Raw genomic sequence first — 24,603 nt, forward strand, 5'->3', positions numbered from 1 at the left:
TTTAAGCCCTTAAGTGAGTCTTAATACGTAAGAATGAGATAAACCACTTCTGCACCAGAGAAATTCAGTGCAATTTATAATAGTGATTCCAAATCTTCCTATTAAAGAGAAGTGTTATACTTGTTAAAAAGAAGAATGTTCTGACCAAAGCATTTGCATAGAAATTGGATTTTTGACCATTGGGAGGAAAGAAGAAAATACACATATTAGCACATGTTATTCAGCACACATGACTGGATCCTTTGCATGTGAATTTATGTGACCTGCCGACAAATAACAGCAGCTTGGATAGGATAACAGCTACAAAGCAAGGCACCATCCTAGACCCCTAGTAGGGTTTCAAGTCCTTCACCATTCTTGCTACCCTGCCCCAAACACAAGAGATACAGTTATCCTCTGGTCACTGGGAAGGTAACCTCCAGTGGGAATTGTCACCCCATTATTTGGGAGGGCTTGCTTTGAAAGTACATTACCAAAAACTTTGAAGGAATTCTTGTCTAGTTAAGAAAAAGAGGCCCTGTAATCCCAGCACTTTGAGAGGCTGAGACGGGTGGATCACGAGGTCAGGAGTTCAAGACTAGCCTGTCCAACATGTTGAAATCCCACCTCTACTAAAAATACAAAAATTAGCCGAGCGTGGTGGCAGGCACCTGTAATCCCAGCTACTCGGGAGGCTAAGGCAGGAGAATCCCTTGAAACTGGAAGGCGGAGGTTGCAGTGAGCCAAGATCGTGCCACTGCACTCCAGCCTGGGCAACAAGAGCGAAACTCCATCTCAAAGAAAAAGAAAAAGAGGCTTTTATGATTTTTATGAGTTCCAGAATATGGTGATAGCTGTAGCAGAGAACATGTCCACAAGGCCCATCATGAGGAATGGCTGTGTCCTCATTGTGAAGTCCTTTAGTCCAACTATGTTTTTTGATAGGTGGGGAAATTGAGGCCCAAGGGCATACTTAAGGTCACATAAGCTGTCTAATATGATGGGGTCAGATGCACGTCTTTTGGCTCCTGGTTTTTTGCTTGCTCTTTCTCTCTTTTTTAAATCTAATACTCTTCATTGTTTGGTTTAAGAAATAGAAGCATGATATCTTTTAAGACTTCCAACCCTCTCTGGCCATGCAATTTGGGAACATGTTTCCTAGTCACAGTTCTACCGAAATGTCGATTCTAATTTTTATTAAATTTCTTTATCTATATTTTGTTTTTATATGGCATACATGTTATGCACATGTAAATGAAAATTAAAAACACAAAAATATAATCTCACTCAAAGCCATTGCATGTTTAATATTAGATTTAACCATCATTGCTTATGTGCAAATTGTTGGACCAAGTCGTATTTTCTCCTTTGCTTCCAATAGATGAAATCCCATTTCTATGCAACTGCTTTGGTCAGGACATCTTTATTTTTAACAAGTACTTGTCTATTTAAATAAGTACTCAAATGGCATTTATGGGGTGTGTGTGGGTGTCTATAAAAAAGAAAGCTCTTTTATATGGATACACACTTGCAAATTACCCAGACTAGACAGGCACACAAATATTAGAGCAATGGGAATTTCTGGTAAGTTTCAGAAATTCATTGGAGCATAATTAGAAAACACTTGTTTGCTATTTGTGACTCTTCAAGAATTGCCCTGTACTTTAAAACCAGCCTGTGTGACTTTAGTTCCTCTTTTATGACTTTTTAATTTTTTTTAATGTTTTTTAAAAATTCCAGGGTACATGTGCGGGACATGCAGGCTTGTTACATGGGTAAACGTGTGCCATGGTGGTTTGCTGCACCTGTCAACCCATCAACTAGGTATTAAGCCCCGCATGTCTTAGCCCTTTTCCCTTTTTAAACTTAGTAAAGCTTCCTAAGTGGAAGTAGAAAGTAGCCTTTTTAAAATGTGAATCTCTCCCTTGATAATGTTCACAGAGTCGGTGAAATCTACCAGAAAGCCAAGGCCAAGGTCCTCTTTTTCCTTTGAAATATTCTGTTCAGAAATGAGTTTGCTCTTCTGAACCACAGTTTTATTTAACATTCTTGACTGGTTTCCCATCATCTCTAAATAGGAGGGGAAGACAGCAGATAGGTAGAGAAATACAAGCGAAGTGGATGGAGTGGACGTTTATATGAAAGAGTCTCTGACCTTGTTGAGGAAAGTTGCAGCCTTTTTCTTTCAGCTGCTCAGCAGCTGCCATGTCTGTATTGTTCTGCTTTAGGAAGAGCTCCCACTGCAGTGCTCTGTTCAGTGCTTCCTCCACCTTGCGGTAACTCTTCTAACCTTGATATCTGGTTTATTTCCCTCATCAAGCACTCACATAGTACTTATGATATATCAGGTACTGTGTAACTGGCTTACATTATTAACTCATTTAATCCTCATAACAATCCTATAGCTTGGCACTAATACTATCCCCTTTTCAGAGAAGAAGAAACAAAGGTCCATAGAGGTTAAATAATTTGCCCAAGGTTCCATAGACAATATCAGAGCTGGGATCTAAACGCAGGTGATCTGGCTCCCGATGCCATGTTCCTGTCCCTGATATTTCTTTGATGATGTAAGTATCACTCTCTGATTTTCAAAGATGTGAGTGCTGAGCCTTGGAGCAGTGGCACATTCGTCTGCAGATTATCCAGGTGCCCTGACTCCAAGAGCTGTGCACTTTCTACATGTCATAGCAGCCTCCCTGTTATATCAGGTTTTGGTGAATGGAAACCACAGACAGTTTTTGTTTTTGAGACAAGAGTCTCACTCTGTCGCCCAGGCTGGAGTACAGTGATATGATCCTGGCTCATTGCAACCTCTGCCTCCCAGGTTCAAGTGATTCTCCTGTCTCAGCCTGCTGAGTAGCTGGGATTACAGGCATGTACTACCATACCTGGCTAATTTTTATATTTTTACTAGAGATGTTGTTTCACCATGTTGGCCAGGCTGGTCTCTAACTCCCAACCTCAAGTGATCTGCCCACCTCAGCCTCCCAAAGTGCTGGGATTATAGGCGTGAGCCACCATGCCCGACCAAAATCATTAGGAAGTTATTCATAGACACAAACAACTTCAATGAAAGATTATTGCCTTGAAGTTATTCAAAACTGTTGCTGCATCCAGTCTAATGCAATTTGAATCCAATAAGCAATAAACATTACATGGAAGCAAGATAGTAGTGAAAGTTAGCACACAGGGTTTTGATGAATGTTAACTAGATTGTTTTATTAGCTGATTCATATTTTTTTTAAAGTATTATGCCCAGAAGACATGCTTTACCAGAAGGTTAAGTACAATCTTTGAAAGCTTCATTCCACTCCCTTCTTCATGTATTTACCAATAACGGAGAGAGGGGCTGGATTCCCATGGGTTAAGGAGTGATGTGAGAGAAAGTCTGTGTGTGGCAACTGAGAGTGTAGGGAATCGGGTTTGGGTTGTCGTTTCCTACAGGGCTGCTATGTATTTCAGACATCTGAGCAGGAGTGGGCTGCTGTCTATAGTCACCCTTTCCATGTCAAAGGGTGTCTGACTAGTGTCTGATGGCGTGTGGGTTTGCAGGGATTGACAAGATAACACCCACACAAACACATGCAGGCTCATCTTTCTTTTTTCCCTCCTCTGTGTGCAGCATCATTATTCTAACTGCAATTGGAACTCCTACAGGTATCAAGACAAATGCTGTAGTCTGACTGAATTGAAATCATTTCGACCGGGCATGGTGACTCACGCCTGTAATCCCAGCACTTTGGGAGGCCGAGGCAAGCAGATCACGAGGTCAGGAGATCAAGACCATCCTGGCTAACACGGTGAAACCCCGTCTCTACTAAAAATACAAAAAAGTTAGCCAGGCATGGTGGCGGGTGCCTGTAGACCCAGCTACTCAGGAGGCTGAGGCAGGAGGATGGCATGAACCCAGGAGGCGGAGCTTGCAGTGAGCCGAGAGCATGCCACTGCACTCCAGACTGGGCAACAGATCGAGACTCCGTCTCAAAAAAAAAAAAAAAAAAAATTCAGATAAAGCATCATGTGCATGTTTCCAAAGGGGAGGTAGACATTTCCAATTATTTCACTTTTCTATTTAGTCCAGTAGCCTTTAATACATGCAAGATAACTTTCTTTTATCTTTATGTTCTCTCTGAAAAAAAATCATTGTCAGGTTGAGTGAGAGCTGTCTGCCAAGGTAGCGTAGGGAAGATCTGCCCTGGCTTCCGAGTGCCTAGGGTCAGGTCCTGGCTCTTCCACTTACTAGCAACCTCTTTACTTCCCCATCCTCTACTTTCTCATCTGTGAAATGGGATGGTCATAGATCCCTACATTGTAGGATTACATGAGTAAATAAAGTGCTGTGTACTTATAAAACAGTAACTTACCATTCAGGCATTGATTTCTGAATTTTCTTGGAGGATGGTTCCCACATTTTGTGACTCTGCTTTTGTCACTCTGCTGGTTGTGACATCTGCCTTTCTCTGCTCATTTGATATTTTCTACCAGTATAAAAACTGACAAAGGCAGGAATGCATCCACACATGTAGCACATGGATTGTCGGAGTTTGACTCTTAGTGATGAGTTTTTATGACAGCATCTCCAAAAACAGATCTGCCTCTCCTTCTTTAGACACATTGTCCCTATAGGATGCAATGGCAGAGGAGGCCTGGCAGGGAACTGCTGAAGAGTAGGGGTTCTGGACAAGTTCTTGGCTGGTTCTAATTCCAGCTCTAGCACTTAAAGGATATGTGGCCTTGAGAAATCAATCTTTCTATGTCTCTGTTTCTTTGCCTATACAATGAGAAACAATAGTAGTTCCTTTCTCATAGGGTTGTTGTGAAGATTAATAAAAATGGGGTGCTTAGAAGATTGATGACATATAGGAAGCACATATGTTTGGCCATTATTCTTTAAGGAAGTTGTGAGCCTGGAACTTGAGCCTAGGGATACTCAGGACCAGAACAGAAAGAAAAAAAGAAAAGAGCACAGCATAATGGTTGACAGTGTGGGCTCTGCATTTCAGAGTGCCTGGGTTGGAATCCTGGTCCTACCTCTTCCTAGTCATGTAGGGTTGGGCAAGTCATTTGATATCTCAGAAACTCAGCGCCCTCGTCTATAAATTGGAAAATCTCTGCTTCAAAGAGTTGTTATGATGACTAAGTGAGATACTTCATGGAAGGGCAGTCTAAATGGGGAGAGGGGACCTGTAAAACCCACATAGGAGGCTGGGCACAGTGGCTCACGCCTGTAATCACAGTACTTTGGGAGGCCGAGGTGGGTGGATCATGAGGTCAGGAGTTTGAGACCAGCCTGGCCAATATGGTGAAACCCCATCTCTACTAAAAAATATATATATATATACAAACATTAGCTTGGTGTGCTTGCATGCGCCGGTAGTCCCAGCTACTTGGGAGGCTAAGGGAGAAGAATTGCTTGAACCCGGGAGGCGGAGGTTGCAGTGAGCCAAGATCATGCCACTGCACTCCAGCCTGGCGACAGAGCAAGACTTCATCTCAAAAACCAAACAACAAACAAACAAACAAACAAGCAAACCCATGCAGGAGGAAACCCACCCAGAACAAAGGCTTTGTTATTGTGTGTCTTGAGAAGTGAAATTGGAAGACAGAGCAACGAGGCCGGGACCAGGGACACCTGGAGGAGTTTGGCCACACGGAGTTCCTGAAGATCGTTTTAACCTAGAGGATGACCAGATGAAAACGATGTTCTAGAAAGACTCAGGTAGAGAGAGTGATATGCAAAATCACTGATTTTGGATCAGGGATCAAGGTTGGGGGGACCATTGATTGTAGTTACTGATAATGGCTGTGGGAAAAGATGGGGAAGGTAAATGAAAATCTCATGTTTATAAACATCTAGGATGCCATTCACTGATTCAACAAACATCTCATTGAGCACCTGCTGTGTTCCAGGCATTGTTCTAGGCACCAGCTAAATTTTTTTTTTTTTTTTTTTTTTTGAGGCAGAGCCTCTCTTTGCCACCCAGGCTGGAGTGCAGTGGTGCAATCTTGGCTCACTGCAACTTCCGCCTGCCAGGTTCAAGTGATTCTCCCACATCAGCCTCCCAAGTAGCCAGGACTACAGGCATATGTCACCACGACTGGCTAATTTTTTTGTGTGTGTGTATTTTTTGTAGAGACAGGGTTTCACTATGTTGGCCAGGCTAGTCTCAAATTTCTGACCTCAAATGATCGACCCACATCGGCCTCCCAAAGTGCTGGGATTACAGGCATTAGCCACCAGTCCTGGTCTAAATTCTTTATTGTATACTTAACATATTATATTACTATTATAATACATTTGTCACAACTAAGAAACCGCCAGTGGCACATAACCAATTGCATTTTAATTGTTTACATGTGTGCCCACCTCCACTACCAAGAAAATGAAAACTCATGGACAGACAACTCTGTTGTCTGTCTTTCTTATATAAGGCCTAGCATTTAAAGTCCTAGATAAAAGTTCCGGAAATTGAATCAAAGCTTTCTCTCTCTCTAGACAGGGCTAATTACAGTCTTCTTGTTTTAAGTATTCGTTGAAAAACAACACACAGATTACAGAAACATACAAAAGAGATAAAGATCACCCAAAATCCCATCACTAAGAGGTGACCTCTGTTAACATTTTGGTGAACATTCTTCTGAATATCACTCTAAGTGCTACAGACATGTACACGGTTTTACATAACTTCTTCCCATAATATTTTGTTTGCATGTCTTCTTTTCCAAAATCATTTATTCATCCGAGTGTCACACAAAAGGCTGAAAACCTTAAATTTACTTGGGTTGCTTGGCAATGGGGTGAGCTCACGTGTGTCCTGGCAAAGCTGTGCTTTGATTTCCATTAGAACATATTACCATATAGCCCTGTTACCTCCTGGTATGTTTCTCTCTCTGACCAGACCGTCAGCTACTGAATGGCAAGGACTGGTTTTTTTGTTTGTTTGGGGTTTTTTGGCTTTTATGAATAGCACTGGGCACCTAGCAAGCACACACATGTTCATTTAGTGAGTGAATTGATACCACCCCAGGAGAGCCTTTGAGGGAGTAAATCTCAACTCCCAGCTCTGAATGGTGTGGTCTGATTGCTGTTTGAATGAAGATGCAGTTTGTATGCATGTGAAGTAAGGTGTACTAGCATGTTTAAACTCTCTGTCATTTTCTCATCTTACTCACAAGTGTTTTCCCTTACTTAACAGGGGAAGCAGTTATTGCTTCTGATAAATTTGTTAACAGAATCAAAACTTTTTTTTTTTTTTTTTTTTTTGAGATGGTGCTGTCTCGCTCTGTCGCCCAGGCTGGAGTGCAGTGGCACGATCTTGGCTCACTGCAAGCTCCACCTCCCGGGTTCACACCATTCTCCTGCCTCAGCCTCCCGAGTAGCTGGGACTACAGGCACCTACCACCATGCCCGGCTAATTTTTTGTATTTTTGGTAGAGACGGAGTTTCACCGTGTTAGCCCAGATGGTCTCGATCTCCTGACCTTGTGATCCGCCTGCCTCGGCCTCCCAAAGTGCTGGGATTACAGGTGTGAGCCACTGTGCCCGGCCAAAGCATGTTTTTAAGAAAAGGTAGAGGTGTCAGGGGATGGATCTCCTAAACTTTGACTATAACAGTGAAGAGCAGCTACACTTCTCTGAACATACAGGGAGCCAGCCCCTGACCTGGAGGAGGGGTGACCTGGTGTGGCAATTTCAATGTTGTTCTACTGGATATTGAGAGAGGTGTCGAGAGGCTTTGGAATCTTACACAGTAGCCAAAGGTTCATTGCAGAGACAAGGTATAGTGCAAACAGAAACAATAATATTCAGACTTTTCCTACTGAAATCTGTAACAATTATGACCCAGACATCAAGATCCCAGAGTGATCCATCTTTTCCCTCATCCTGAGCCTGGATTATCTAAGTTTCAAGAAAGGAAGAAAAATTCCTGCTTTATAGGGAATGGGTGCAACTCAGGGATTAATTTAAAAGTGCTTTCAGTAGGTGGAAAGCTAGTGGCATTTTGTTATTTGCTGTTTTTGTTTCAGCAGTTATATGTCTTATGTGATAAAGCCCACATCTAAAAACTTATCATTAGAACTGGAATTTCAGTAGTTGGAACAGCAGTCATTTCCCAGTTTAATTTTAATTTTTAAGTAACAGTAAAAATTTAGCTGTTTAGAAGCACTGGTTTGTATATCTATAATTGTATATTTATACAGATTTTTCCTGGAAGGATATTTGAGCAATTGCTATTAGTATTTGCCTCTAGGAAGGGAGAGAGAGAACTGGGTGGCTGGGAGACAGGGAGAGAAGGGAAATGATTTTTACTGTATTTTTCACCCTATGTTTTTACCTATTTAAAAGCAAAGTATATTAAAAATAAAATAATGTTCATTTTTTAAAATAAAAGGCTCATTTCAAAGTCTTGCTGATGCCTGCCCTTGCTGTGACCTTCAGCCATGTGTGTATTAAGTGACAGGTCATGTGATGAAAGTACTAAAAGTGACATTCTGCCCCTCCTTTTCTTCTTCCTATCTTTGGAATAGAGTAAATGAGCTGAGGTTTGCTAATGAGTATGAATCTGAGAAGTTGACGTAGAACTCAAGTATAATTTCCTCTTGGGCCAGAGCCCAGGTATGCTAGGTGAATATAGCCAGTTAAAGATTTATCATAAACCTCTTCACCAGGTTAAAGTTTACACCTACATTAGGGAAATCAGCTCAAGAGCAAATTTTCTGGAAACAATTTTTTTTAATTGAGGTGAAATTCACATAGCATAAAATTGACCATTTTAAAGTGAACGTTTCAGTGGCCTTTGGTGCATTCACTACAAATGTGCTTTTGTACAACTGTCACCTCTATCTAGTTCCAAAACATTTTCATCACCCCAAAAGAAAATTCCTGTACCGATTAGGCAGTTACTCCCCTTCCCCCACTTTTTCCCAGTCCCTAGAAACTACCAATGTGCTTTCTGTCTCTATGGATTTACCTATTCTGGATATTTTATATGAATGGAATTATACACTATTAGCCTTTTGTATCTGGCTTCTTTGTTTAGTATCATGATTTTTAAGGTTGATCCAGTTCGTACCATTTTTCTGTGCAGTTGTGTTGTTCAACAACAGGCATACGTGCTGACAAATGCATCATTAGGTGATGTTGTCATTGTGTGAACCTCATAGGGTGTACTTACACAAACCTAGATGGTATAGCTTACTACACACCGAGGCTATATGGCATAGCCTATTACTCCTAGGCTACAAACCTGTATAGCATGTGGACTATACTGAATACTGTAGGCAGTTATAACACAGTAAGTGTTCGTGTGTCTAAACATATCTATACATAGGAAAGGTAATGTATTGTGCTTCATGTTACAGAGGCTACAGTGTCACTAGGCGATAGGAATTTTTCAGCTCCGTTGCAATCTTATGGGACCACTGTCATGTATGCAGTCTGTCACCGACCCAAACATCATTATGTGGTGCATGACTGTACTTCATTTCTTTATGGCTGAATAATGTTACATTGTATGGCTGTATCACATTTTGCTTATCCATTCATCTGTTAATGGGCATTTAGGTCATTTCCATCTTTGGCTATTATGAATAGTTCTGCAATGAACATTCACATATGAATATTTGTCTGAGTACTTGTTTTTAATCCTTTTGGGTCTTGGTACATTTTAAGGGGAGTTTGCTAAGAATGATCCCAAATCTTGAAAGCAGTGGTGGCCAATTTTCTTAAGCTCTCCAGAAATTACTGGGCTGGTGCCCACTAAAGTTTATGGCATGGCCGGCTATGGCATGGGCACCATTGAATGGCCTTAGGTGACGGCAGGTAGCGGAGTTCATCTGGGTGCCTTTCTTCCTCTCTTGTTTGCTTTCTCTCCCACTCTTAGATCCTTCCCTTTTTCTACTGCTTTTCTTCTGCTCTATTGCTGGCCATAATTTGAGCAGAGGACCATATGGCCATTGCTTAGCCTGCTGGTAGAAATTTACCTCAGGTTTTCTAAACTCTCCAGAAAAAAAGAGTATCAACAGTGCTGAGAACACAGCCTTCAGGCTTCAGCTGTGTTACTTCTGTCTTCCTGCAAAAAGATACAAAGTCCCTTGTGGCTCAGGGATCACACAATGTTTGCAAGGCATGTCTGGATTATATTTTGTAAGCAGAAGGGAGAACGGCTCCAAGCCCACAGAGAAGCACTGGTAGAGCCATGTGCTAGGTAGGCGGTCACTTGCCCCGCCCTGAGGGAGACCCCAGGGTGAGCACACCCTGTCCACTATAGCCATGGCCAGAACTTTTCACCCATGAAGGTTGGAAGTCAGTATCTTTTTCTTTTTTCTTTCTTTTTTTTTTTTTTTGAGAGACGAGTTTTTGCTATGTTGTCCAAGCTGGTCTCAAACTCCTGGGCTCAAGTAATCCTCCCACCTCAGCCTCCTGAGTAGCTGGGATTATAGGCATATGCCACCACACCCAACTGGAAATCAGAATCTTCAAAGTTGCCCCCTGTGACCATCACCTTTTCTGAGAGCATCCCGTGATTGGGTGGCGCTTGGCTTTGTTTTGATAGCTTCCCATTTTCCTCTTGCTATGCAAATGGCATTTTCAGGCAAAAGAGAACTCGACTTTTGATTTCAGGTCGGTCCCTATGATGTTTACATCCTCAGAAATGATGTGAGCAACCACATGGGGCCAATGGAGGAGGGACTGGAAAGCAAAGATGCTCCAGACCTGTCCTCCATCAGCTGGGCTTTTGAAATTGTTACCTGGTCATTTTGAAGTTAAGAATATACTTATTAGGGTGATGGTTCATTCTATACATGTAGCCCCTCCTTTTAATTATAGTTCTGAAAACATACATGTATACAGACACACACACACACACACACACACACACACACACACACACTAGTTTTCCCTGACAGGACCTGAAACCTTAAAAATTGGAGCAGGTGACAAAACAGTCTTAATGTTTTGTGCTAGTACTTTTATTTCCCATAAAAGAATCTCTGTTACATTCCCAGGAAATACAGGTTTATTACTATTTCTATTTGTTGTTCAGAGAAATGGAAGAGAGGCAGTTTAAGAGATTCTTATCCAAGGCAATAGACCCTGTCTTTAAGCAGATGCTAAATTTCTCAGCTCCTAGCTAGTTTTCAACAGCCTTTCAAAGTACATGTTCTGCTTGATAAATGAATACTCTCAAGTAGCTGGAGTACTTGCTGTCTAGAAGGCACCCACATCCTTCACCCTGCTCCAAGCAGGCCCCGAGAAATTCAGCCCTCATGGGCTCATCAGATCAGCCATTGAGTCCAGCCCTGATTGCAGTGGCAGGTGTGGGGGCCGTTTAAAGCCTTCCTCCAAACGTCATTAGCAGAAGTTCTCAGATTCTCAATTCTAATACTTCTGGGAATGGGGTCTGAGTTGGTATTAAGTCCACAATAGACTATCTTCTATTTCTTTCGTGCTCACCATCATACATAGAAGCATTTGCCATGGGATTCCTGCGTAATAAATTGTTAATCAGTTAATCCAGAGGAAAGGAAAACAACCTGACTCCTTTTAGTTTCCTGTGCACATCCTGGTCGTGGATATGGGGGGTGGGGGAACACAGTACTAGCTAAAGGAGAAGGGTTCTTGACCTTGAGAAGTGGTTACCGAAACACCAGAGATTTGGTCTAGGTCCTGCTGCTCGCTGCACAGAAAGTCAATGACTGAGACAACAATTATTGCAAGAAGAAGGCTTTAATTGGGTGCTTCAGCCAAGGAGATGGGAGATCAGTCTCAAATCTATCTCCCTGACTGTCCAAAATTAGAGATTTATATAGTACAGAAGAAATGTAACAATGTGTAATGAAACAGGAACTAAGGAAGGGGTAAGGAAGCAATCATGATGAATGAGGAGTCTGGCATCTCATTGTCTGGATGGGTGATCTAGTGAGTTTCAGTTCTTTGATTTTTTTTTTTTTTTGAGAGTCATAAGGGTCCTTTTCTGAGAAAGGAACTCAGATAAAACAATTATTTTTGGGCCTTGTTACATTTTAAGGGGAGTTTGCTAAGAACTATCCTAACTATCAGGCTTTAAGACCAGAAGGGCCAATTTCTATGTTTATCCAAAAAAAAAAAAAAAAAAAAAACCTCTCCATGGAACTATTGGGTCAGTTTCAAGTCTATAACACTCCTAACAGAATTCTGTGGCACTGGTTTAGAAATAAGAATTAGAAATTCAAAATGTGCCATGGCCTCTATGTATGAAAATTACGACCAAAGTAACTAAAACTCTAAGTATATATGATATATACTTAAAACAGAGGAAAGATTGGATTTACTGCCAAAATCCAGGTTGTAGAGGACTCAGAAAATGGCTGCTGCCCTGCCTGCCTTCTGCTTTCCTGATGAAGGCTGACCCTCTGTTGCTGTTATAGGCCACTCTGTTGCTAAAACTTGTTTGTTGTGCAGTAATTGTTTTCCAAAGACAACAAGAACCTTTACTTAAAATAGCACTTCAGAGGCTTGCCCTGGCTTTCAGTGTGTCCAGCATGGCCATTAAGACAGCAAAGTGAGCAACTGACCTACAGGGACATGGGTGACTATGCAAGGTCTAGTTCAAGGTTACGTTCTCAGGCTCCACATAAGCCTTTCAAAATCATCGAGGCATTTTTCATAAATCTGAGATGTAAAATATGTATAGTATTGAGACCCCCTTTTCCCCAGAGTGGGAAGACTTTGCACCCACATGAATGTTTTGACTCCCCCACCCAGTATGTGTCTTCTGATCTTGTATTGCTTCTCTGGCTAATGGCAGCATAGAATTTCAGAAGCTAAAAAGTAGTTTTTAAAAATAATCCTTGAAAAGTGCTTAGCCTAACAACTTTGTGGTTTCACATTCTGTTTTGTACTCTATTCTTTCTTATGTTGACCTCATACCCATGGTGTTTGCCATGACATGCTAAAAAAGAAAATTGTGGACTCATTTGAGTGACTTGCTTTAAATAAAAAACATGGACTGTGGCCAGTCAATATTTGTCAACTCCTAGGTGTCTGATTTGGGACCTGGCAACATTGAACAGCCTGGATGAAGATGAAGGTCAACATTCAACAATATCCACTTGCTAGACCAACATTCTTATCACTATTAATGATGGGGACTTTTTGGTCAAGGAGAGGTTTTCAAGTGCCTAAATCATTTCTGTCTTAAAGATGTTGAAACTGTTGCCCAACTCTTATACAAAAATAACATAAGGAAAGTCTGGGTTTTTTAATCCATGTGTTGCAAACTCATGGTCCTAGGAAGGCCAGGCTAGTAACACAGTTGCATGTGGTCAGTTCAAGCATGAGAACAGGTGGCAACTGACACACTTATGGAGGGATGGAAACTCTTGCTGACTGGAACTATCTGTCCTGTATAAAGTGAGCAGTCACCACGTGTCTCTAAACAGTGATTCCTGTGGTGGAATCCACATGTCAGGGGCTGAGCTAACATGTTGAAGGCTTGTGTTGAAGGCAGCGTGTTAGCAGAATCTGATCCACATTCAGGTCACCCTTCTCTTGTGCCCCTTCTTTCTCTTTTGGATAGAATGAGTATTCTCCCACATTCCACCTCCACCATTTTGTTACACAAGATTGGGAAATCCATATTCTGTAGGAACAATTGAATGACAAGATAGATGACATTAAATTCAGGACCTCAACTTACCCAAACCTTAGAACTTAAATTTGTTTTTTTTTCTTGGAGCGCCTTAGCTTGAGTCCTGGCCAGGGATAAAGTACTATAGTTAACAGTCTATTAAAAGGATATTTTATAAGGTCTCCAAAGTCTTATTCCATTTTCTATTAATAACAACCTAATCTGAAATGATTTTGTTTCTATTTATTTTTCATCCATGTGTGTAGCCATGAACTTATTTCATACTTTTGTTTATGACAAATATGGTTTTTTTTTTTTTTTTTTTTTTTAAAGATCTGTTGTAAAAAAGGATTCCAAGGAAAGCTTGAATTTTCTTGAACATATCTGGGCAACAGTTTCAATTCTGACAATTGATTTTTTAAATGCTTTATTTAAAAATGTTTATAGTAAAGGGCATGCTCTGAACTGTCTTAAAATCCTTCTGGATGTTTTATAAGTCTCAGTTATCTCAGCATTAGATGCATAAAGTTTCTCCCTAGTTTTTTAATGTAATGATTTACATTCAGTTCAGAATAGTTCTCTGCATAGTCTTTACCTTTGAAGGAACACTTCATGCTCTTGTTCTGTAGTGTCTGTTTTTGCCCATTTACAATGAACGAGGCAGGAACCAGAGAAACAAACCCAGGATCGGAGGTTTAAAGTCAGAGCAGTCCTGTAAGCATCAAAGCCTGGGTTCAAGGGCATTTGAGAAAAGAAGATTTGTCCTCTGTGGTTAATTGGGCAGGCAAAGCCCGGGCCCACTCCAGGCCTTAGTTTCCTGTGTGTAAAATGAAGCATTTGCATCAGATGGTCTATAAAGTCCCTCTGGCTCTCAGATATTCTGTGGTCTGTAAAACGCAGATAATCTCTATTCTCCCAGGTTAGTGGGAGCCCTAGGGTAAACTGAGATAACAGACATGCAAACTTCAGAACACATGTTAATTTTCTTATGATGATTATGAAACTAATGAGAATCTAAAATGCCTTCCCCAGAAGCTGACAGTGGGCCATTTAAAATGTTTTGAAGGGAAGAGGAAATGTAAGTTATGTTAGATTATCGCAGGTATCAGGACAGTAGAGACACCGAGTGTTTACATGTATGTGACGGAAATTCGGCTCAGTAATTACACATATTACCCAGCCTGGGGAAGCAGGTATTGCTAACCTACTCATTTTACAGATGAAAAAACTGAAGCCCAGTGGTTGCCTAGTTTGCCCAGGGTCCCTCTGTTCAGTGTCAGAGCTGGAATTTGACTCCAGTGCTTTTCAGCTCCATAATCCTTAACTGCTGTGAGTTGCCCAATTAGTGTCTAGAAAAGGCCAAGACACACAGGGGACAAAACAATGAAGACTTTTTTTTCCCTATTGCTACTTTTCTTATCCTCTATCAGAGCTCCCTTTTCCACCTTAATTATATCTTTTAGAGACAGGTTCTCACTCTGTCATTCTGTCACCCAGGCTGGAGTGCAATGGCGTGATTATAGCTCACTGCAGCCTTGAGTTCCTGTGCTCAAGCAATCCTCCCACCTCAGCCTCCAAAGTAGCTAGGACTTGCCGTGGCTATTTTATTTTCTGTAGAGACTGGGATCTCACTATGTTGCCTAGGCTGGTCTTGAACTCTCAGCCTCAAGCGATGATCTTCTTGCCTTGGCTTCTCAAAGTGTTAAGATTTAAGGTGTGAGCCACTGTGCCCAGTCTGATGATATCTTAGATTACATAGCTTTCTTGTCACTTTCAGCTCTTCAAAGTCCAGTCCTATTAAAAATTCTCTTCCCACATCCATTTCAGAGCTTCACCCTTTCCTAGGTCAGGCCCAACCCAAATTGGAGACCTGAAATTAGTCTGGTCTTTCTTATCTCCTTTCTGTTCTTTGGGGTTCCTTTGGGGTTTTGGACAGGGGCTGGGGAATTAGAAGTTGAGGGGACAAGGTGTTAAATAACTGGTGTTATTGTGCTTCTTTCTGCTAACACTGGCTGGAGATTTTTAGTGGGGATGGGGGATACATTTTGAGTTATTTGACCAAAATTTCTGATTAACCTCTTGCAACCCACCCTTCTCCATTTCCCAGAATCAGCCCCTACTTCCTCATGGTCTCCTCATAGCTTGTTACTAATGAAGTCCCCCTACTCAGCAGGCACCTTTCTCAGTTGGATTCATCAAGATGCTTGGGTGTGGGTACCATCCATGTGATACTCATGCACCCCCAGTAATGTGGGTACCATCCATGGTACATTCATGCACCTCCAGTGAGCTGAACAGTGGAAGTTCACACCACATCACTTCTGTCTTCTCATTCACTTGCAATCAAGGGTGGCTCCAGCCAGCTTCCTGCCTTCCCAATTCAGTAGGCTCCAGACTTTTTGTCCATGAATGCTTCCAAGCTCCAGGATACATCAAAAGCTTCTCTTGACTGGCACAGCAGCGGTAGGGCCTGAGTTTCCCCACTCAGTAAACATCTAGGCAGAGTGGGAGGCTGTTCCTCCTTCTAACAGGATCCTGTAACCCTTGCAGCAGAGCAGAGGGGAACACCACTCTCCTGCTGTGTGAAGAGCTCCCTGCTGACTCTCAGCTCTCTGTTTTCCAATGTCTGATTTCAGAGTTGAGTAGGCCATAGGGTTGATAGTCATCAGGTAGAGTCTACCATCTTTTGATAAGTCCTGCAAGGATATTCCTAGCACCCTTCTTTGGAAGATGGGATACTTCTCCCCATCATTCTCAGCTCAGAGGTTTTAGCCAAAAATTCCAAGACACTAGGAGAAGTCCCATTCTGTATTCTGGAAGCTTTGATCCTGGCTAGGTAGTTGCTCTGAATGGCAATTACTACCTTTATGAATGACTCTGCACATTCAAAGCATGCAGGCCTGGGACGGTAGTGGTGGCTGGGAATTTAGCTAGCACATGGTTCTCTTTTTTTAAAGCTAGCCCCATGTCCTCAGCCTTCTTTTCCAGAGAGGCATCTTCACAGAGTAAGACATCTTTGGGGCCCTTATTCATCTCAAATGGGAAATTGCAGGAAGGCAGAAATAGTTCTCAAGGAGAACATTAGGTGCCTAGGCTGAGAGAAGCTTAATTGCTGCCCAGGAGATGACTTCTCTCTTAACTTTCTATCCCCTAACAGTGGTCTTTATTTTCAAGTTGTGTCTGCTTCTTTCATAGCTCTGGGATGTCTGAGCACTAAGGTGCTTGTAAAGAGCCCAAGACCTAACTCTGCTCCTAGCCAAGGAAAAAGGGAGTCTATTGAGTGGCTCACATGTACCAAGCATTGTATTATGCAAAACACTTTACAGTGCATGATCTCTTCTCTTTTTTCCTGAAAGCAACATGTCCCCTTCTTCAACTTACCTTTGCAGCCCAGGTGTCCATAGCCCTGTGCTCAAATACATAAATAAACAAATAAATATATTAAGAGTGACAGGCAAGATCCCTATTGTCAAGGATATTAATTGCCTTTGAACAAAATGGTATCAATTTGGAAGCGGCTATGTAGATGGATGTTAATTTAACCTGGACGTGAGTAGCCAAATCCCTGCTTTTTTCTGGCTTTTGATGCCAAGGGTGAAGGGCTCAGGGTCAAGTGTTTAAGGTCAGGCTTTTTCTCTCTTTTTTTTTTTTTTTCCACATTAGGTCATTATTTTTCCTGGGTAGGACACTGGCGAGTTGCTCGTGGGTTTTATTTCCTCGATGCCACTGCATATTCACCTACTTCTGATGTTGGCAATAATTCCAGTGCCAATCACCAGCTTTCTATATTTATCGGCAGCTGCTTCAGTGATGTGGAAACAATTTTCTCAACAGCTGAAAAACATGAAGATACAGAGTAGGACATTTTGTTCTTTATGAAAGAGCTTAGTTGGAGTGAGCGTGGAAGGAGTGAGCAATCCAGCATGAATCTTTTGTCTCTGCATCTTTTCCACTCTCTCCAGTACAATGTCAGGCTCAAGTGAAGACCATGGCTTTGTCCAGGCAGGAGTGGGTAGGCTCTGTGAACTACACCAGAATACTTCAGGTCAGGATTCTGACGTGGGCTGGTATTCCCTTATCTAGGAGGTGCTCCTTGTTGATTTGCTTGGTGTGTATTGTAGGGTTTGGCAGGAAGAAGGCCTAACCTTAGCCTTTATTTCCAGCCCAAACTTACCAGCTGGCTGGCTTTAAGCATTCAGTGAATATTTTTCTGTAAAACATAGAGTGGCTGTCCCCATGAGGCACCATACAGGGCATGGAGGAGCTCAATGGCATAGATAGCACCTGTGAAGTCAGAGAGCTTCCAGTCTGCAAGGCACTTTGACTAGAATGATTGTGAAAACTAAATGGTACCATGTTTACAAAGCCCTCACATGGTACCTGATTCTAGAAAGCCCTCAGTGCAGAATGATCGTAGTGGTGAGGCAGGAAAATAGGGTCTAGAGACTGGGAGCCTAAGGCGAATTTGAAGTTGACTTCCTAGAATTAAATCAAAAGGAAAACTTCAGCCTCTGATTGGTCATGGGCCAGTCTTTCACTTCAGTCTCTGATTGTTTGCAGGTCAAGTTTCCACTTCAGCCTCTGATTGGCCATGGGCCAGTCCTTCATTTGTATAGGGTGTGACTCCACTTCAGCCTCTGATTGGCTGTAGGTCAAGCCCTCAAGACTTTCTATCCCCTAACAGTGGTCTTTATTTTCAAATTGTGTCTTTGCTTCTTTCATAGCTCTGGGATGTCTGGGCACTGAGGTGCTTGTAAACAGCCCAAGACCTAACTGCTTCTAACCGAGGAAAAAGGGAGTCTATTGAGTGGCTCACATGTACCAAGCATTGTATTGTGCAAAACGCTTTACAGTGCATGATCTCTTTTCTTCCTGATAGCAGCCTAGGCAATGGCTGTTGTCCGCATTTTACAGATGAAGAAATGAGGGTTCGGAGAGAGTAACTTGCCCAAGTCTTCCCGACACCAGTGCCCGTGCTGCTCCTACCTTCCCCACACCATCCATCTCCCTGGACCTCACTTTTGGTGCAGCAGGGAGACTGCAAACAGCTTTGTCAACCTCCCTGAGCCCATCCATTGTCATTTGTAGAAATGAAAAAGCCATCTCTGAAAGTTGATTTTCTCCTTTAAAAATTCTATTAAACAGCATCTTCCTTATTATTTAAATCTTTGCCGCCACCTAGTGGGAACTATGTAATTAGAAGAATAAAGAAAAATTTCAGTTAGACTTGGATTAAAAAATTGTCCATTTCATCCTGGAAAAGGCAAAACTATGTAGACAGTGAAAAGATCAGTGGTTTCCAGGAGTTAGGAGGAGGGAGGGATGAATAGGTGGGGTACAGAGAGTTTTTAGGGTAGTGACACTACTCTGTATGATACTATAATAGCAGGTACATGTCATTATACCTTTGTCCAAACTCAATGTCCAACATCAAGACTGAACCCTAATGTAAGCTGTGGACTCTGGGCTATCATGATGTGTCAATGTCAGTTCATCAGTTATAACAATGGTTCCACTCTGGTGGGGGATGTTGCTAACGGGGGAGGCTGTGCACGAGTAGGGACTGGGGTTGTATCGGAAATCTCTGTACCTTCTGCTCAATTTTGCTGTGAACCTACACCTGCTCTAAATAGTCTTTTTAAAAAAAAACTATCAGTTTTCTTATATCCATACTGTGCTCCTAACCTTTAAAAATTATATTTTTAAACAAATATCGTGGCCTTCCATTTTTATCTTTATAGTAAACTACCAGATGTGAGATTCCTTTTATAAAAATTTTGGTCAGATGTTGGAATTCATATAAACCCCAGCTTTTAAAAAAAATGCTTAATCTTTTATGACCACCTAATATACACTCATATGCATATGACCATCTAATACACACTCATATGTGTACTAGATAATGGGCTATATGTTAAGAAATTCTAATTTGCAATATTCAGAACTTATATTTTTAAATTTTATAAATGGTCAAATTTTTTACATTATCATGGTTTAAAAATTCAAACACAGAGGATGTGAAGTTAAACAGTAAAGTCCTCCTCCAGAGAGGGAAGTTTCTTAAGAATTTTTAATGTTTTCCCCCAGAAATGTTCTATTCTGGGACTAGGACACACACACCATTTTCTTTACTACTTTTTTATGAATGAGCTTATGCTATGCTTACTGTTCTATGGCCTGCTTTTTTTACTTGATCTATTTTGAACATCTTTCCATGCCAGAGCACAAATCTGCCTCATTCTTTTGAACAGCACATAGTATTCCATTATCGACTATACTATAATTTATTTAACTGGCCCTTCACTGATGTCCATATAGCCTATTTCCAGTTTTTGTTATTAGAGAAATGCTGTAGGGAACATGTGCATGCACATATGTGCTTTTGCAAAATATATTTGTAGAATAAAATCTTAGACATAAAATAATTACTGGATCTCAAGGTTATGTGAACACCCACTGACCAAGATCACCAGAAATACACCTGTCATTAAAAAAAAAAAAAAAAAGCGGGTCAAACTAGCTGCAGCAAGAGGCAAGCCAGAGGAACTGTGAGTCCACTCTGGATGCAGTTTGGAGGAGTTTTCACAGCATTTGTGCTTGTGCTGGGTAATTTTATTTATTTAATTTATTTATTGAGACAGAGCTTCATTCTTGTTGCCCAGGCTGGAGTGCAATGGCATGATCTCAGCTCATTGCAACCTCTGCCTCCCAGGTTCAAGCAATTCTCCTGCCTCAGCCTCCCGAGTAGCTGGGATTACAGGCATGTACCACCATGCCCAGCTAATTTTTTTGTATTTAGTAGAGGCGGGGTTTCACCACGTTAGTCAAGCTGGTCTTGAACTCATGACCTCAGGTGATCCATCCGCCTCGGCCTCCCAAAGTTCTGGGATTACAGTTGTGTGCCACCGCACCCAGCCCACGTGCTAGGTAATTTTAAAGAGGATTCAAAGGAGCAGAAGCAGTTCTAGGTTAAGTGTTGTCAAGAAGCAGGACCAGGTCAGTGATTGGGTCTCTTAAGTTTTTCTGGATGGTCAGAGAATTAAAGTTGGGCTAGAAGCGTCATTAGGAAAAAGCAGTGGCAGTCACGGATGTGATCAGAAGAGGGGGTTGTTTCATCACTTTGTGTACCAAGTGGACTTTGTCTTGGTCCAAACCTGGCCACTAAATGGCCTTGCCAGGACATGGCTTTATTCTGTATGTGTTCTGTCTGATCAGCTGGGAACACCGTGGCCAACTTGACACATGCCTGCTTTCATTCTCCCAGATACATTGATTTGGAATGTCTGTAGATGAAGTTGCTTTCCAGAAAGGTTGCACCAATTTACAGTCTTCTGGATTCTTTTAAATACCCAACTTCCCTAACAGAATGAAGCAGTCGATAATCAGATTAATTATGGCAATTGTAATAACAGCAAATGTTTCTAGTCACTTGCAATGCGCCATCTACTGCTTAATCTATTAAATGCACTGAATCCTCCTCAAAGGCCTGAGACCAGGTGCTGATAACATTCCCACTTCCCTAAGAAGAAACCCAGGCTTCAAAAGGGTGTAACTTGCCTTGATCACATAGCTAGCCAACGAGGAGTTAGCTGGGGTTCAGCGCTGGGATGTCTCATTCCAGGCCCACACTGTTTACCATGAAGAAATAATTTCTCCTTTATTATCCTTCCAGGAGCCTGCCAAGGAGAATTGAGTGCTAAGGAATTAAGAGCCATTTAATTGATGATCACAAATCTTTGAAAGGCTGGTTTGGGTTGATAAGGAAGTAGGGTCCCATTTACAAAAATGAGATTTACGGGCAGCCTTCCAGGAGTAATCACGTATATAGTGTCAGGCGAGGCATCAGCATAAAGTGCTGAGTTGTTCACAGTGCCCTCAATTAATAAATGCCTATGCGCGCTTTCTTAAAATCACAGCCAAGACACTACAATTAAATATTCTCTGCGCGATCTGTAGCTCAGAGGGTGCATTAAAAAAACCCCAAGTAAGCAGATGGGTGAAGGACACCCATCCCCTTAGATCCACGGAGGTTCATGAAGCTTCCGTGCTGTGTCCTTCCGAGGACGCAGCCTGTGAGCCTTCACCGAGAAAGATTTTGCGCAAGGAAAGAAACTGACCTGAGATGGTGCTTGAGTAAATATTGATTGAGTGTGTGATGGGCACACAGTGGGATTGAAATTGGGCTGCCTGCTTGGATTTAGCAAAGGAAATGTGTAGTAACCACTGGCGGCTGCTCTTTTTCAGATTGTGCCGGCTGCGGAAGAGATATCAAGAATGGGCAGGCGCTGCTGGCGCTGGATAAGCAGTGGCATTTGGGGTGCTTTAAATGCAAGTCCTGCGGGAAGGTCCTCACCGGGGAGTACATCAGCAAGTAAGGCTGGGCGTGGGCACGCGTTCCTTTCAGTGGGCACCGGGCGTTGTGGTTCTTCTGCAGGTCCTGGTCTCGGGGACCCCACCCCATCAATGATGCTGAAATTGTTCACATCCTACCATCAGAATGAACTTGTTGCTATAAAACTTTTGAAAAGAATTGTGTTCTTTTGCTTTGGCTACTATAAACCTAATGATACGTTAATCATTGCCTAATTTAACAATTAACGAAGCTGACAATGTTACACTGTATGTCATTACCAATTAAGCATTTAATAATTTCCCTGTTGCTATTCATTCTCCTATGAGGGACTAGTAAGCCTTTGTCCTCCTTCCAGGGCTGGAGTACATTTATAGACGCCCCCCAAAAACACACAAAGCCTAGGTCGTGGGCCCTTTAGGACTGTGCACAAAACAGCCTGCCAGGAAATGGGCTCATGTTCAATAATAGTGGATAACAGCTACAGTTAAGGAAGTGAGGGTTTTTTTTTTTTTTTTTTAAATGTAGCCTGGCAATGAGGGGAAATTCTTCACTGTATACCTTTTTATGCCTTAAAAAAATTTTCCTGCTGGGCGCGGTGGCTCACACCTGTAATCTCCACACTTGGGAGGCCAAGGTGGGAGGATCACTTGAGCTCAAGAGTTCAAGACCAGCCTGAGCAACATAGCGAGACCTCATCTCTACCAATAAATAAATAAATAAATAAATAAATAAATAAATAAATAAATTTTCAAGCCAGGCTTGGTGGCACATGCCTGTAATCCCAGCTACTTGGGAGTCTGAGGTGGGAGGATCACTTGAGCCCAGGAGATCAAGGCTGCAGTGAACTATTATCGCACCACTGCACTCCAGCCAGGGCAACTGAGTGAGACCCTGTCTCAAAAAAATAAACAAATAAATTCATTCATTCATTTCCCCAACCACATGAAATCACCTATTTGAAAATATTAATGAATGTGGTTTAAAAATATAGTGAAACAGGCCGGGCGCGGTGGCTCACGCTTGTAATCCCAGCACTTTGGGAGGCCGAGGCGGGCGGATCACGAGGTCAGGAGATCGAGACCACGGTGAAACCCTGTCTCTACTAAAAATACAAAAAATTAGCTGGGCGTAGTGGCGGTCGCCTGTAGTCCCAGCTACTTGGAGAGGCTGAGGCAGGAGAATGGCGTGAACCCGGGAGGCGGAGCTTGCAGTGAGCCGAGATTGCGCCACTGCACTCCAGCCTGGGCGACAGAGTGAGACTCTGTCTCAAAAAAAATGAAAAATAAAAAATAAATAAAAAAACAAAAAATAAAAATAAAAATGTAGTGAAACAAACAAACAAAAGGGCCCTACCCGCTAGAAATCTAATTCTACAGGCCCAGGGTAGGGCTGAAACACCTGCATTGAAAGGGCAAGAAGGCTGGGTGCGGTGGCTCATGCCTGTAATCCCAGTACCTTGGGAGGCCGAGGCAGTCGGATCACCTGAGGTCGAGAGTTCGAGACCAGCCTGGCCAATATGGTGAAACCTCATCTCTAGTAAAAATACAAAAAATGAGCCAAGCCCGGTGGCAGGCGCCTGCAACCCCAGCTATTTGGGAGGCTGAGGCAGGAGAACTGCTTGAACCTGGGAGGCGGAGGTTGCAGTGAGCCAAGATTGCATCACTGCACTCCAGCCTGGAGACAGAGTGAGACTCCGTCTCAAAAAAAAAAAAAAAAAAAAAGGCAAGAAGCTCTTCGGGTGACCACGATGGACAAAATAAGAAGACAGGTGCCTGGCTTCTAATGGAACACTGCAAGCTATGCAGGGGTGGGTAACTTGGCAGTGTAGGGTGGCACTCTATAGCTTTTCCATGCAATCACACACAAGATATAATATTTTTCCTGTGCTCCAAAGTAAATGGTGGAGGTTGCCTGAGCTGGAGGAGGTGGCCCTGGGCCCCAGAGGCCTCCTGAGAGCTGAGGAGGTGGTGTCTGGAGGCTGTTCAGAGGCTGTAGTCTGGCATGTGGGCCCCTTGTGGGGGGATGAATGCTGAACCCACATCTGATGGGCTCAGTGGTTTTTTTTTTTTTTTTTGAGATGGGGTCTTGTGCTGTCACCCAGGCTGGAATGCAATGGTGTGATCTTGGCTCACTGAAACCTCCACCTCCTGGGTTCAAGCAATTCTCCTGCCTCAGCCTTCTGGGTAGCTGGGACTTACAGCTACACCCCACCACACCTGGCTAATTTTTGTATTTTTTTTTTAAGTAGAAACAGGGCTTCCCCATATTGTCCAGACTGGTCTCAAACTCCTGACCTCAGCTGTTCCCAGAGTGCCTCGGCTTTCCAAAGTGCTGGGACTACAGGCATGAGCCACCGTGCCTGGCCTCAGTGTCATATTAATAACCGTATGTATTATATACATTAACAATATTTTATAGCTTTGCCTTTATTGTGGTTTTAATGAAATTGTCTCTAGTGTTTTGCCTTCAGGTGTGACATTGCCTATTGATTTGCCAGTGTCTTCTTCAGATTCATTAATACCATTCTTTTTCTGGTTTACTAATTATTGTTATGTGGGCTCAGTGGGCTCAGTGCTCCTCCATGCCCAGGGGGCCTGTGGAAAGAGAATGCTGCCAGGCTTTCTGCTAGTTAGCTCTGAGACAGTAAAAAATCAGCAAG

General features: G+C 42.4%; 1 protein-coding gene across 9 annotated transcripts in view; it reads left to right on the top strand.

Annotated features, from left to right (window-relative positions):
* Positions 1–24,603, top strand: part of ABLIM1 (actin binding LIM protein 1) — a 334,526-nt gene that overhangs the window by 200,156 nt on the left and 109,767 nt on the right. For all 9 annotated transcript variants that reach the window (XM_030806674.1, XM_030806700.1, XM_030806691.1 and 6 more), the window contains exon 5: positions 21,836–21,962. In XM_030806674.1, coding sequence (XP_030662534.1) covers positions 21,836–21,962 — 127 coding nt within the window. The remainder of the gene's footprint in view (positions 1–21,835; positions 21,963–24,603) is intronic.

The sequence above is a fragment of the Nomascus leucogenys genome, chromosome 3 (assembly GCF_006542625.1).
Source record: "Nomascus leucogenys isolate Asia chromosome 3, Asia_NLE_v1, whole genome shotgun sequence".
NCBI lineage: Eukaryota > Metazoa > Chordata > Mammalia > Primates > Hylobatidae > Nomascus > Nomascus leucogenys.